Source organism: Chlorocebus sabaeus, chromosome 20 (genome assembly GCF_047675955.1).
Source record: "Chlorocebus sabaeus isolate Y175 chromosome 20, mChlSab1.0.hap1, whole genome shotgun sequence".
In the NCBI taxonomy this organism is placed as follows: domain Eukaryota; kingdom Metazoa; phylum Chordata; class Mammalia; order Primates; family Cercopithecidae; genus Chlorocebus; species Chlorocebus sabaeus.
In genome coordinates, this window is record NC_132923.1 from 107,855,563 (window position 1) to 107,871,702 (window position 16,140).

The window sequence follows — 16,140 nt, forward strand, 5'->3', positions numbered from 1 at the left end:
AAATACATACATTCCTTAATTGAGTAGCTGGGACTACAGGCACACACCACTACACCTGGCTAATTTTTGTATTTTTAGTAGAGATGGGGTTTCACTAGGTTGACCAGGCTGGTCTCGACCTCCTGACCTCGTGATGCATCCACCTCAGCCTCCCAAAGTGCTGGGATTACAGGCGTGAGCCCCCGCGCCCAGCTATTATTAAACATTTCTAGAAAATCACACTTTTATCACAAGATCAAACCTGCGGTGTAATTAAAAGGTCAGATTTCTGCAGGAAGTAGGTGGAATTACATCAGCTTAGTTTGCTGATACTGTTGCCTAATGCTGAGAACCTCTTGTTGGCAGTTTTATGTGTCTTGGGTGAGTAAAAATGAATTATTACTTAATAAATGCATTTGGGCAGACAGAAACATTGCAAACATGAAATCTTAGGGGTATGGAGAAAGAAAGAAAGCAGTCACAGGTGATTAAAAAGTCACAGGCCCCTTGGGTCTAGTACACTGACCAGTACTATCTGGTTGGCAGATCTCCTTTTTTAAAAAACTTTTTTGAAATAACAAAAGTAACACATGTACATTGCAACTTGGCCTCCCTCAAAAGCTTTCTTGCAGGTTTTGCCCATTAAGCAAAGTTTCAGCGGGATAAAGATGTTGCCACTGTGGTGTCCAAGACCTACCACAAGCAGAGGGACTTACCACTGACTTAACATGGAAGAGGCTCCCAGAGGGGATCAGGTTCAAACCACTACTGCAACTCTGTTTTACAAATGGAGAAACAGAGGCCTAGAGCAGAGAAAAAACTTGCCCATGGTGACCCAGGCATCCTGTGGTTGAGCTTTACGCCCAGGACCCTCAGCCCTCCATCCAGGGTCCTTTCTGCCAGACAAGAATCCTCCTCCAGAAGGGACATCACTCAGAGTGAATCACGGCCACCCATAGAGGTCTTTGTGAACTACATGGGCCATCTCCCCATTACCCCCACACTCCGCAACTAACAGAGATGTCTCCTCTCCCCTGTATATGTTACGACCAAGAATAAAATCAAGCAGGTGGAGGACATGTCAGCTAGCCTGGGATTTCCCAGGTATGCCTGTTGGTAAGAACTACTTGGGGTGCCCTCATCTGGAAATTCTGGCTCAGTAATTCAGAGGTAGGCCTGATGATTTATATCCATGAGCATACCAGGTAATTCTTATAACCAAGCGAGTTTTGGGAAACACAGGGCTCATCTAGGCCAGCAGAGGTTTCCTGTCCCAGAGAGGGCAGTGGGGTTGAAAGGCCAGGCGCAGCGGCTCACACCTGTAATCCCAACACTTTAGGAGGCCGAGGAAGGCGGATCACAAGGTCAGGAGTTCACGACCAGCCTGGCCAACATAGTGAAACCCCATCTACTAAAAATTAAAAAAAAAAAATTAGCCGGGCGTGGTGGCAAGCACCTACAGTCCCAGCTTCTTGGGAGGCTTAGGCAGGAGAATCGCTTGAACCCGGGAGGCAGAGGTTGCAGTGAGCCGAGATTGCGCCATTATACTCTAGCCTGGGCGACACAATGAGACTCTGTCTTTAACAAAAAAAAAGAAAAACACTGTAGATTTTCCACTTGTGGTTAATGAGAGTCAACCTGTATCCTATGTTGATTTCTTCTTTTTTTTTTTGAGACAAAGTTTTGCTTTGTCACCCAGGATGGATGGCACAATCTCAGCTCACTACAATCTCTGCCTCCCACATTCAAGCAATTATTCTGCCTCAACCGCCCGAGTAGCTGAGATTACAGGCACTCACCACCATGCCCGGCTAATTTTTGTATTTTAGTAGAGACAGGTTTTCACCATGTTGGCCAGGCTGGTCTTGAACTCCTGTCCTCAGGTGATCCGCCTGTCTCGGCCTTCCAAAGTGCTGGGATTACAGGCATAAGCTACCACGCCCAGCCTTCTGTACTGATTTCTTACGGTACCTCTCTTTTATAACAGAACCATAATTCCTGGGCACACATGGCAGCTCAGAAATGTTGCCTGACCTACTTTGGGGAGATGATTTGAGCGAAACACCCAATCTAGCCTGGATGACATGAACATCTCCGTTTGGCTTTGTGCTTAGACTCAAGAACCTGGAGCTAGCTGCTGTGGGAGGATCAGATGTCCATGTGAAGATGCTGGCGGCCCCTATCAATCCATCTGACATAAATATGATCCAAGGTAACCTTGGTTTCTGTGGCTTATGTTAATTGGCTTTTTTGTTCAGCTGCCACCTCGTTTTTATTCCTCCTCAGGTGTGGGTGTGAAATGCCTGTGATTAGCAGCAGCTGTTCTCCAGATGAGCCGTCTACAGGCTGTGTCAGCCCTGTCTGGCCTCCCTTTTCTGGCATGTGAGGATTTTTGAGAAGATTGCAGTGGGGAGTAAACTAAACCTTGTAAAGTGCCTACAACATGCTGGTTTTATTTCGTATGTTATCTGATCTTCATAATAACCATGAACACTAAAGAATATAGTCCCCCTATACAGACAAGTAAGCTAAGGCTCAGAGGTTGGTTAGGCAGACAGTCCAAAGCAGAGCCCAGATCAGGCCTAGGATGGCATGTACTCAAGTCCATGCTCTTTCACTGCCCAAACATCACTGGTTGACCCTTTAATGCTCTTCTTCCTCAGGAAACTACGGCCTCCTTCCCGAACTGCCAGCTGTTGGAGGGAACGAAGGTGTTGCACAGGTGGTAGCAGTGGGCAGCAGTGTGACCAGGCTGAAGCCAGGAGACTGGGTGATTCCAGCAAATGCTGGTTTGGGTGAGTTTCTCCAGGTGTCAGCTGCCTTTTCATTCTTCCAGATCCTATTTCACCCACTCTGTAGACGTCCACTGATTGGCTCAGTGTACCTGGGTAATGCAGGGGTTTTTTTAATTTTATTTTATTTTATTTATTTATTTGTTTGTTTATTTATTTATTGAGACAAAGTTTTGCTCTTATTGCCCAGGCTGGAGTGCAATGGTGCCATCTCGGCTCACCACAACCTCCGCCTCCCGGGTTCAAGCGATTCTCCTGCCTCAGCCTCCCAAGTAGCTGGGATTACAGGCGCCCACCACCACACCCAGCTAATTTTTGTATTTTTAGTAGAGATGGGGTTTCACCATGTTGGCCAGGCTGGGTCTCAAACTCCTGACCTCAGGGATCCGCCCGCCTCGGCCTCCCAAAATGCTGGGAGTGTAGGCGTGAGCCACCACACTTGGCCTTGTTTTATTTTTTTTTTTTTTTTGAGACAGAGTCTCACTTTGTCACCCATGCTGGCATGCAGTGGCGCGATCTCGGCTCACTGCAACCTCCGCCTCCCAGGTTCAAGCGATTCTCCTGCCTTGGCCCCCTGAGTAACTGGGATTACAGGGGCCTACCACCACGCCCAACAAATTTTTGTATTTTTGGTAGGGAGGGGGTTTTATCATGTTGACCAGGCTGGTCTCGAACTCCTGACCTCAGGTGACCCACCACCTCAGCCTCCCAAAGTGCTGGGATTACAGGCATGAGCCACTGTGCCCAGCCTGAATTTTGTTTATATATGGAGATGAGCCAAAAGGCATTTCATGTAGAGGACGTAAAATGAGCAGACACAAAGGTGAGATTGGGAAATTGTGGAAAATCCACTGTAGCCTCAGCAGAGGATTTGCACATAGTAGAGGATTGCACGAGTGAGAAAGAAGGCCAGAAAGGCAGGTTCAATCACTTGAGCCCAGGAGTTCCAGGCTACAGTGGGCTATGATTGCACCATTGCACTCCAGCATGGGCAACAGAGTGTGACCCTGTCTCTATTTTTTTTAAAAAGGTAGCTTGGGTCCACATGGGGTAAGGCCCTTCCCAAGCCAAGGTAATGAGCAGGATTTTCTTTGATATATTATAAGGAGTCATAGGTGAGTTTTATTTTTTAGCACTTAACAGTTTTCAAGGCACATCTGTTATACACATCGATCCTCACACCAGCTACAAGAGGGAAGCAGAACATGTATTATCCACCCATGGGACACAAACTGAAGCTTGAGAAGTAAAGCCCTGTCCCAAACTCAAACAGCAAAATGACAGTGCTCACTGGATTCTTTCTCCTGGGTTCCCACTACACACCAGTGTTATGATCTTCTGGGTTGTAACTTACAGCGACCCAGCTCAAACTTGCTGTAAAAAAAGAAGTTGGGGCTGGGCATGGTGGCTCACACCTGTAATCCCAGCACTTTGGGAGGCCAAGGTGGGTGGATCACCTGAGGTCAGGAGTTCGAGACTAGCCTGGCCAACATGGTGAAACCCCATCTCTAATAAAAATACAAAAATTAGCCGGGTGTGGTGGCACGCGTCTGTAGTCCTGGCTACTCGGGAGACTGAGGCAGGAGAATCTCTTGAACTCAGTAGGCGGAGGCTGCCATGAGCCGCGATCACGCCACTGCCCTCCAGCCTGGGCAACAGAGCAAGACTCCATCTCCAGAAAAAAAAAAAATAATAAGTTAAGGACAGGTGCAGTGGCTCATGCCTGTAATCCCAGCACTTTGGGAGACTGGGGCGGGCAGATCACCTGAGGTCAGGAGTTCAAGACCAGCCTGGCCAACATGGTAAAACCCGGTTTCTACTAAAAATACAAAAATTAACCAGGCATGGTGGCGTGCACCTGTAGTCCCAGCTACTCGGGAAGCTGAGACAGGGGAATCACTTGATCCCAGGAGGCGGAGGTTACAGTGAGCCGAGATCGTGCCACTGCACTCCAACCTGGGTGACAGAGTGAGATTCCATCTCAAAAAAAAAAAAAAAAAAAAAAAAAAAGTTAATTGATCTGTGGAACTGGGAAGTGTAACAGGTTAAAAGCTTTGGGTTCAGCTGGATCTAAGAACCCCAGACACAACTATCAGAGTTGTGTTGTGTCTCTCACTTGTTCTCAGATGGGATCTCCCCACATATTGATATAATCAAACCAACAAATACTTATTGGCCACTTTCTTTGTGCCGGGCACTACTCTAAGCACTTCATGTATATTAACTCAATTGTCCCCACAACATGAGGTGGTTACTTCCTTCCCATTTTGCAGGCAATACAACAGTAAATGCAATGGAAAACTGTAAACTGTTGAGCAGTTTGTCCAAGGTCACCCAGCCAAAAGTGATGGAGTTAGAATTCAGATCCACTCTGATACCCCCCTCTCGTAGATGGCCACCAGCAGCCTGAGGTTCATATCACCCTAAAAACAAACAAATGAGCACATCTTCCACAATCATGTCCAGCACATCCCCCAGAAGGGCCCTGAATGGGCCTTGCCCATCCCTGAACCAGTGCCCTGGGGTGGGGTAGGGCCACTCCAGTTGCTCTGATTGAGTCTCTCACCTTTCTCCGTGGTACAGAAGGTGGGGCCTTGTGGTTGACAGCCCCAGAGATTAGGAAGGAGCACTTGTAGAAAGCAAAAAAATACTAGGGGGAAAAAAAAAAAACAGTAATAGGAGTCTACTACAAGCTCTTTGCTTCTCTAAGATCATGGAGGCTGCCAAGAATGGCTGCACCATCTCCTACACCCACCTGGCGGTGAAGGAGCTCAGCCATTTGAGCAAATTGAGAGCTGCGAGGATTCACTGGATCCTGATGCCAGTGCTTCGGGCCAGCCCCTGTGCTGAGTGAAGGTCCTATCAAGGTGAGCAGACAGTTCCTGCCCTCAGAGTGCTCTTGGCTGGCAGTGGGAGGCCCAGGAATGGAAAAACAACACTTAATACAATACAGTATTACAAGCGCTATAATCACAGGATTGACACAAAGACAAGAGTCCTCTATCTTGGAAAGCCTTAAAAAAGGCTTCCCGGAGAAGTGATGCTTGAACTCAGTCTGGAAGAGCTGCTGGAAGTACAGCCAGTGGGCTAGGTGAAGAGGGGCTTCCCAGGCAGGGAGTGCAGCGTGTGTGAACGTAAGTGATAAGAGAAGGCACAGCACTGGTGGGGAACTGCAGGTAGCTCAGGATGACTGGCTCATGGGTGGGAGTGGAAGAGAAGTGAGGTGGAGCTGGAAAGGTGGGCTGGGGCTGGGTCCTGGTGGGCCGGCATCCACAGTGCAAGGGGTACCAATGGAGAGTTAAGTAGAGGAATGATTTGTTAGGATTTGTGCAATGCAGAGAATAGTCTGCAAACCATTGGTCTGGAAAGGCAGAGGGTGGAGGCAGAAAGCCTGTGAGGAGGCGGGCAAACAAGTCAGGCTTCAGATGATGAAGGGTGAGGGTCTGAATAAGACAGTGCCGTAGGGCTGGAGAAGAGGGTGTGGAGTCAAGAGCTAAAGTAACAAGATTTGGCAATACTTTCAGTTTGGAGATGAGAAGAATAAAGGACATCTGCCAGGTGTCTGGGTAATTGTACGTGTGGTGGTGGGGTACCCAGATCAGGGATTCTTCCCTAGAGAAAAGGTGATTCTTTTTTTGTCTTGTTTTTCTTTTGAGACAGAGTCTCTCTCTGTTGCCCAGGCTGGCACAGTCTCAGCTTACTGCAACCTACACCTCCTGGGTTCAAGCAATTCTCCTGCCTCAGCCTCCCGAGTACCTGGGACTACAGGCGCCCACCACCACGCCCGGCTAATTTTTGTACTTTTAGTAGAGATGGGGTTTTGTCTTGTTTGTCTTGTTGGTCAGGCTGGTCTTGAACTCCTGACCTCAGGTGATCTGCCCCCCTCAGCCTCCCAAAGCGTTGGGATTACAGGCATTGAGCCACCGCGCCCGGCCAAAAGGTGAGTCTTTTAAGCAAGGTGCCAGCCAGAGAGGATGAGGATTTTATAATTGTGAGTACTGCAATTAACTCAGTGTATTCAGTAAACATTTTGTGAGCATCTGCAGCATGCTGGACTCGACACAGCAGTGAACGGACGTGGTCTTTCTTCTCATGAAGACTGCCATTTAGTAAGAGTGGCAACTATTAAACATATAAGTTCTCAGCTGGCCACAGCTTGGTCATTTTCCATGGTTCTGAGCTGCCCAGCTGTTTCGGAGCCCATAGCCAGCCTTTTCCCACGTGCAGCCAATCCCAGGGGAGACTAGACCAGATGGTGTAGATAGATCTTTGCCAACTGACTTTCTCCTTGGGAAATACGCAAAACCTTCCTGAGGAAGCACAGAGCCATAGAAAGAGCACTGGCTCTGGAATCAGGAGCAAGTTCTCTTTCCAGCTCCACTGTATGACCTGATTTAAGTCACAGCTACTTTGTGCCTCTGTTTTTTCATCTCGAAAATGGGACTAATAGTCACTGCCTAGCATGTCTCAGCAGACTCTTAATACAACTCAACTGAGTGAATATATGCAGTGATCTTTGCAAATGCCAAATTTCTCTATGCATTAGATCAGGAGTTGGCAAACTTTTATCTTAAAGGGCCAAATAATAAATATTTTAGACTTTGTAGGCTATACCACCTTTGTGACTACCCAATTCTACTATCGTAAACATACGGACAATATATAAACAATTGAGTGAGCATGGCTGTGTTCCAGTAAAACTTTATTTACAGGACCGGGCGTGGTGGCTCATGCCTGTAATCCCAGCATGGGAGGCTGAGGCGGGCAGATCGCTTGAGTCCAAGAGTTCAAGGATGGCCTGGACAACTTGGTGAAAGCCCATCTCTACAAAAAATTAGCCAAGTGTGGCAGCGTACACCTGTAGTCCCAGCCACTGGGGAGGCTGACATGGAAGGATAGCTCAAGGCCCAGAAGCAGAGGTTGCAGTAAGCCACACTCCAACCTGGGCAACAGAGCAAGACCCTTGTCTCAAAACAAAAAAACACTTTATTTACAAAAACAAGTGGTGAGCCAGATTTGGCCCACAGGTCACAGTTTGCTGACCCCCAAGTTAGATAATGGAGATGGTTAAGGGTCAGTTGCATATGAGTGAGGAATTGGGAATCCTCAGAGCTAAGGTCTGGGAATTAGCATCATTAAAGGAAAACAATGTGTGTTATACACCCACTGTATGCTAGGCATAGTGATAGTCTCTGTACAAATGTCTTTAGTTTAATCTTCCCACTATGACATAAGTGTTATTTTCTGCATTTCACAGATTAGGGAAATGGAAACTCAAAAAAGGTAAAGTGATCATTCAAAGTCACACACTAGTGAGTGGCAGAGCCAGGGTTTTTAAACAAGTCTCTCCAACTTCAAGCCTAAGAGTTCTACTTGAAATCCTGAAAGCCCTTGTCTCTGACCATGGGTGCTGCCTCCCTCCCACCCAGTGTCTCTTGAGAAGAGGATTAGGGACTGCTAAGCCCCAGAAATTCATATCAAGGGCTGGATTTCCATTGTCATGCCATAAGGAGAATTAGAAAATGCCCCGGATTTCATACATAGAAAGCTCTGCACTAAGCATTTGGCACAGGGTAGAGTGCAATAAGTGTTAGCTGAGATGAGTGGGAACAATGGTTTGAAGGCCAGTCTGGGGAAAGCCCACAGGATGCTGGGGCACTTCCTAGATTCCAGAGGAATCCTTGCCTTTTCAGTCTCTTATTTTCTCAGCCATAGACCTACTCTAGGATTAACACAGCCTTCAATAAAGTGTTCCCAGGCCGGGCTTGGTGGCTCACGCCTGTAATCCCAGCACTTTGGGAGGCCGAGACAGGCGGATCACGAGGTCAGGAGATGGAGACCATCCTGGCTAACATGGTGAAACCCTGTTTCTAACAAAAAATACAAAAAATTAGCCAGGCGTGGTGGCAGGCACCTGTGGTCCCAGCTACTCGGGAGGCTGAGGCAGGAGAATGGCGTGAACCTGGGAGGTGGAGCTTGCAGTGAGCCAAGATCGTGCCACTGCACTCCAGCCTGGGTGACAAAGCAAGACTCTGTATCAAAAAAAAAAAAAAAAAAAAAAAAAGTGTTCCTGCCTCCCATCCCCAGTTCCTGGTCCCTAAAGCCCACATTGACATTCCCATTTCCTATAGCACAGTTAGTGATTACCCAGGCTGCCCCCTGCTTCCCACAGCTGACCCCCATAAGACCAGGACACCATTAGAATCCCAGCAACTAAATAGTGAGCAGGCATGCCCAAGAGCTTTGGAAGCACAGGCCAAGGGCCCCGAGCTGCCACAGTGACCAGATGCTGAGCCAACAAGGCTCCAAGCAATTTCCCTAAGGTGACACAGTGAAGACACAGTGGAACCAAGGCTGGAGTCTCTCTGACTCCAAAGCCTACACTCTTCACCCCTTCTTCATACAAGATCCTGCCCATGTGATGCAGACCCCTCACCCAGTCCTCACCAAATCCTATGGATTCTATCTTTAAAACAGAACTCGAATCCATCTTCTCTTCCTCATCCCCACTGCCAAAGTCCCAGTCTAGGCAGCTATCATCTCATACCTCAACCCCTGCAAAGACCTCTCGCTTCCACACTGGCCCTCCCCACTCCACAGTCTTCACGCAGCAATAAAGTGATCTTAAAGCACATATCAGATCATCTCAGTCTCCTCTTAAAGCTTGTTAGAGGCTTCCCGCTCACTCATTCACTAAAACAAGATCAGCTCTCCATACCATGGTGCTGAGGTCATGCTTTCGTACCGCAGATTGTGACCCATTTGGGAAATCAATCTAGTGAGTTGCAAATAGCACTTTTTAAAATTAAAGTTGAGCAGAAAAGAATAAAAAATAGAGTATCTCTTACATAGTAAGGGTAAGTATTCTGTGAAACACAGGCTTGTGTTACAGGTATACTCATGTATGTATACGTACGAATTCACAGCGGAACTCATGGTTACTGTGGGTCAGAATTCTGAAAGTCTAACATCACCTGCCCAGCCCCCGCTGCATCAGCCAGGCCAGCTGCGTCTCAAACCACTCTTCCCATCAGTCTCCACCTTGCGGTGCAGCATCATCCCATCCCAGTCCTGTGTCTGTCCTGCTGCAGCATCTCTGCATCTGCTGCGTCCCCTGCCTAAGATGTTCTTTGTGTGCTCTGAGTCACTCTTAGCCTGTCACCTCCTCAGAGAAGTATCCTTGACTCGCATCTAAAGTAATTCCCTTGCTGTTACTGTCTCTATTTATAATTTATCATTATCATATCTGCTTTTTTTCACCTGTTCAACTCCACTAGAATGAAAGCAGGGAATGTGTCTGTGTTGTTCAAGTGCCTGGGTGCAAGATAAATATCTGTAGATGGAAGGAAGGCAGCCCAGATACCCAGGTTCCAGCTCTAACTCTGTCTAGATAAGCCAGGGGGCTTTGGGCAAGTGACTTCCTCATTTCCTCCCCTGTTGCATGAGGGGTTCAAAGTCGATGCTCGATAAGGGCCTTCTCAGTACCGACATTCTAGAATTCTTTTGTCTGGAACTGGAATGTGGGCTGGGAGTTGATGCTCATTTCTTTCCAGCTTATAGAATTTTTCATTTCCTTATCTCATTTGATTTCTACAGTAGCTCCTGGAGGAGGCGAGTCAGGCTGTTCTTGCCTGTGCCATTTACACATTAGAGTAACTGAAACTCAGTGACAGGAATTTTCTCAAACCAGCAGAATAGCAAAACCAGGTTTGGCATCTGTGCTCTTGACTTCTACTTTTATGCTTTGTTCCCTAAAACCACCTGAGTCAGGCCGGGTGCGGTAGCTCACACCTGTAATCCCAGCACTCTGGGAGGCCGAGGTGGGCGGATCAGCTGAGGTCAGGAGTTTGAGACCAGCCTGGCCAACATGGTGAAACCCCACCTCTACTAAAAATACAAAAATTAGCCGGGTATGGTGGCAGGTGCCTGTAATCCCAGCTACTCGGGAGGCTAAGGCAGGAGAATCGCTTGAACCCAGGAGGCAGAGGTTGCAGTGAGCTAAGATTGCACCGTTGCACTCCAGCCTGGGGAACAAGAGCGAGACTTCGTCTCAAAAAAAAAAAAAAACCACCTGAATCAGCTTGCTCTGGATGAGAAGAATGAGGACTGTGTAGGAAAACGGGGGCTTTCTCAGCTTCTCCTGCCCTAGTGGTAATATTACTACTGTCTTACCCTTAGATTGCAGCAGTTTGAGGTCATTAACTCCCTGCATGGTGACATTAGCTAAATCTGGTGGTAACTCAGAGAAGCAACCTCTCTGAGTTGCCCTTACAACAGTATTTGGCATTTTTTGTTTTGGTTTGTTTTTTGGTTTTTGGGTTTTTTTGAGACAGGGTCTTGCTGTGTCACCCAGGCTGGAGTGCAGTCACACAATCATAGCTCACTGTGTCCTTAAATTCCTGGGTTCAAGCAATCCTCCCACCTCAGCCTCATGAGAAGCCGGGACTGCAGGGCATTATACCCAGCTAATTTTTTTTTTTTTTTTTTTTTTTTTTTTTTTTTGTAGAGACAAGGTCTCACTATGTTGCCCCGGCTGGTCTTGAGCTCCTGGCCTCAAGCAGTCCTCCCACCTTGCCTCCCAAAGTGCTGAGATTATAGGCATGAGCCACCACACCCCATTTTTACTACATGTTTAAGATAAGAATAACTATCTAATTTGGGCTGAGCGCAATGATTCGTGTGTAATCCCAGCACTTTGGGAAGCTGATGCAGGCAAATCACCTGAGACCAGGAGTTCAAGACCAGCCTGAGCAACAAGGTAAAACTCTGTCTCTACTAAAAATAAATGAATTAGCCATGTATAGTACTGCACACCTGTAATCCCAGCGACTCAGGGGGCTGTGGCATGAGAATCACTTGAACCCAGGAGGCGGAAGTTGCAGTGAGCCAAGATCTCGCCACTGTACTCCAGCCTGGGCTACAGACATTAAAAAAAAAATCTATTTTGCATAGTTATCATGAGGATTCAGACATTCAGAGGAACATCCAGATTTTCGTCTTTTTCTAAACATCCTGGATGCTATCCTGGATGCTTCCAGTGGATGCTATCCATTATCCTGGCTGCTTATTGGCCAAGGAGAGTGAGCTGGGGTTGAATGTGCACAGGGCTCCTTCCTTATGATCTTGGTCTCATCCTCTGACTCAGGAACCTGGCGGACCGAGGCTGTGTTCAGCGAGGAAGCACTGATCCAAGTTCCGAGTGACATCCCTCTTCAGAGCGCTGCCACCCTGGGCGTCAATCCCTGCACAGCCTACAGGATGTTGATGGACTTCGAGCAGCTGCAGCCAGGTAGGAACCCGGAGTTAGGGGAGCAGGTCAGGGTCTCCCAACTAGGGTGCCTCTCACATCCTGACCCCAAGGCCAGGAGAACTTGCAAGGTGGAGGTTTTGACGGGGTGATGGACCTCTCACCCGGGTGAATGTTGTTGCTTTCACGTAGAAAGATGTTAGCTTGGTTCCTAGGAAACATGCCGAAACCTCACGAGGAGTACACTCTCGAAAACTGCTGCAGGGTCACATTCCCTAGAGCTTGGGATTGAATTCTGTCATTCAGCAAAAATGTGTTGAGCTGTGTTAAGCTCTGGGATACAAAGCCAGACAAGATAGACACGGTCCCTGTGTTTTCAGTAAAACGCTGAACTTAGTGTTAATAATTCCACTCAGCGTTTACATAGCACTTTCCAGTTCACAGAAGTGCCTTGACAGGCATTATCCCCATAGAGTGCATTAAATCTTCAAAGCGTTGCAGTGAGGTTGGTACCATCATTGGTTAAGAGCTCAAGCTTTGGGCAGATAACCTGGGTCTGACCCCAGGCTTCACCTTTCCCTGACTGTGAGTTCGCCTCTCAAATCATCAGATTTTTCTTCTGTAAAATGGAGAATAAAGAACATGGAGGGTGAAACACAACAGCATAACACTTCACACAGTGCTGGGCATGCAGTGCAGAGACTGTCCACTGCTTTTATTCGTCTTCCCTTTCATAAATGGGAAAACTGAGGTCCAGAGAGGTAAACTATTTGCATGAGATCAGCCAGCAGGTAAATGACAAAGCCAAGTGTTTTATTTGGGTTTCCCTGAAAGTGGAGCCTAAGACCAGGACTGGGTGCAGACAGTTTGTTTTGGAAGCAGAAATGAGGGGGAGTGGGGAGATTGAGACAGAGATGGAGGCAAAGCCCATGAAGCCCGGTTACTGCTATGGGCAACTACTGCTCAGGCTGTTTTTTTTGAGACGGAGTCTCACTCTGTTGCCCAGGCTGGAGTGCAGTGGCATGGGCTCGCTGCAACCTCTGCCTCCCGGTTTCAAGGGACTATAGCTTGGGATTGCCACCACACCTGGCTAATTTTTGAATTTTTAGTAGAAACAGGGTTTCACCATATTGGCCAGGTTCGTCTTAAGCTCCTGACCTTGTGATCCGCCCACCTCCGTCTCTCAAAGTGCTGGAATTACAGACATGAGCCACCCCCCCACTGGCCTGCTCAGTCTTGCTGGGGGCCCTCTGAAGACTCTCATAGAACCCACCGCAGAATTAACCCTTAAGGCCGGGCATGGTGGCGGCGCCTGTGATCCCAGCTACTCAGGAGGCTGAGGCAGGAGAATCGCTTGAAGCCGGGAGGCAGAGGTTGCAGTGAGCCGAGATTGTGCCACTGCACTCCAGCCTGGGCGACAGAACAAGACCCATCTCAAAAAAGAAAAACTAACCCTTGAATGATGAGTTTTCCACTAATTCTCACACCCCATTGTTTAAGGGTCACCCTAAGGGCATTAACTTTCTGGGCTGCCTCTGCACACCGTGCACATCTGTGAGGTGCAGTGACTGTAGAACTCACCCAAGCCACCTCTCATGCCAGTGAGGAAACTGAGGCCCAGAGCTGTTGGAGTGTGATGAAACATGGTGCCCAGCCACTGTCCAAGGCCTGGCTGAAAGCCGATGCCAGTTCCCACAAAGAGAAATACAGTTTTCTCACAACTATGGCAGAGGGGTCCTGGGAGTGTTTGGTAGAGAAAGGCAGTGGCTGTGACCAGGGACCTTTGCTGGAGTCCTAGTGCAGCAGATGCTTTGTTTGCCTGCATCCCATGCCCTAAAGCCACCTCCCATTTGGGCTGCAGCTGTGGTAACAGATCTAGGCATTTCGACACTGCCCACCCTAAGTACCCACTGTGCACCTCTCCACTTTCCTGCCTCAAGGCTGATGTGGCCAGAACTGTTGAGTAAACTTAGGATCTTGACAAATGGTGAGAATTACATTTTACATTCTGATCAGTTTATACAAATAGGGATATATATATATATATATAATGGAAACCAAAGTTTTGTGAAATACCCTTACTATGTGTGACATACTCTGTTATTTTTTATTCTCCTCTCAATTTTAACTTTTAAAAAATGCTGCTTGCAGCCAACTAGATTGATTCATAATCCACTAGTGGGTGACAACCTGTACATTGACCCCTGGTGAAGGAGAGTGGGCATTCTTCTTCTAGGAAGTCCTCTATCTCTAGTTTCAGCCCATTGTGTGACAGATCCCTGCTGTCTCTCAAAAACCAGAAAGCATTTCAAAGTCAACAAAGCACTTTCCCGGACATGATGCATTTGACTCTAATCAGGGGCACTTTTTTTTTTTTTTCATAGAGAGAGTCTTGCTCTGTCGCCCAGGCTGGAGTACAGTGGCGTGATCTCGGCTCACGACAACCTCCACCTCCCGGGTTCAAGTGATTCTCCTGCCTCAGCCTCCCTAGTAGCTGGGATTACATTTTAAGGGAAGGAAACTGAAGTTCACAGAGGTCATAACTTGCCCTGTCTGTTTAGTTACAATCATTGGTGAAACTGAGACTCATGCCCAGGTCCGTCTCATTCCAGAGCCCACGTTTTTCCCAGCATGTCACCCTGCCTTCCCCAATGGTCAGGTCCAAAGCTAAACCTGGGCTTTGCCACAAAACTGTAGGATCCTGTTTCAGGGGCTGCCAATTTCTCCAGCACAGCTCTAATCCCATTTCAAGGCAGTGCGCCTTTATTAAACACCGCAGAGGGGAATAGGGCATGGTCCTTCCCTCTCAAGAAGCTACAAGCTGTTCATAGAAATGGACCTATATACAACAAAGTATAAGACTAAGACGGGGCAGACCATGGTATGTGCATTAATACAGAGGCCCACAGAGCACTTTGGGAGCACATAGAGGGGAAAATCCAGGAAGGCTTCATGAAGGCTACACTTGAGCTGCACTTCAAAGGATCTACAGGATTTCAATAGGAAGGAAGAGAGAAGGAGGGAAACATTGCAAACCAAGGAAATAACCTAAGCAAAGACCTGAGGACATAAAAGTTGGGAGGGTTATGAAGGCTATAAAATCTTTTCCATAGCAGAGCAGGGTCTAAATTATGTCCAGTGTAGATGCTGAGTTACCAAGTCCTGGGAGGCATCGTGAGTGTTGTGGAAGTTTAGGAGGCATTAGGGGAACAGTGAGAAACAATGTAAGCTCTGAGAAGACTCAGCAGCCAGGTCCTGGGTCCCTGTTGAGCCTGAGGACTCCCTTGCCTACAGTGGGATCCCTGGCTGGAAGCCTTTGATCTATTGCAGATCTATACAGGGCTTGATTTGTTTCTGTTCCTGGCTCCACAGGGGATTCTGTCATCCAGAATGCATCCAACAGCGGAGTGGGGCAAGCAGTCATCCAGATCGCCGCAGCCCTGGGCCTAAGAACCATCAATGTGGTCCGAGACAGGTGCGTGGGGAGGAGGCTTCATCCCGGACCACGACTTCGGCCTTTCCCACCTCCCATCCCTGCGGTGCCCACTTGTACACCAGAGGGTGCCCTTGCATAAGCATAAACTGGCCTTAGGTGTAACTAACAGAGTTGGTGGCTGAAACAGATGAGTCAGCCCTAAGAAATGAAGTCCAGCTGGCTTTTGGCGATAGGATGAGTGAATCTGAACTGTAAAGAGAGGGCAGGAAGGAGGTGGAGACTGCCCTTACTGAACAGCTAAGACTTTCTGAGACTCTTGGCTTGTGATAACCTCATGTTTTCAAAACCCCAGTTCATATTTGGGAATGTTTTGAGCTGTATTATTCTTTCTGTGAACCGTCTAACCCAAGGCCCCTTTACCCTTGCTTTTGTGTGGTACTTGGAAGTGCACTAAATACAGACAGGAAGGAGACAGAGGCAGGTTTGTCATCTGTCTTTTACAGATGAGGAAACTGAAGTTTCAGAGAGCAGCTTGCCCTGGAAGACACAGCAAGTCAGTAACGGACTCGGTTTCCTCACTCTCTTTCCATCGTATCGTCCAGTTTCTCTAAGCCTCACTGTTCATGAATGTGGCTGTGGCTGTCATGGAAGCCCAGTCTTAGTATAATTGACACCAGCTTCAGTTC

The 16,140-nt window shown here is 47.8% G+C and overlaps 1 protein-coding gene across 1 annotated transcript in view; it reads left to right on the forward strand.

The window, feature by feature from the left end:
- MECR (mitochondrial trans-2-enoyl-CoA reductase) overlaps positions 1-16,140 on the forward strand; it is a 38,555-nt gene that overhangs the window by 12,823 nt on the left and 9,592 nt on the right. Inside the window, exons 2-5 of the mRNA XM_007979714.3 lie at positions 2,094-2,191; positions 2,643-2,774; positions 11,917-12,060; positions 15,391-15,493. Of these exons, the coding sequence (XP_007977905.1) occupies positions 2,094-2,191; positions 2,643-2,774; positions 11,917-12,060; positions 15,391-15,493 (477 nt within the window). The remainder of the gene's footprint in view (positions 1-2,093; positions 2,192-2,642; positions 2,775-11,916; positions 12,061-15,390; positions 15,494-16,140) is intronic.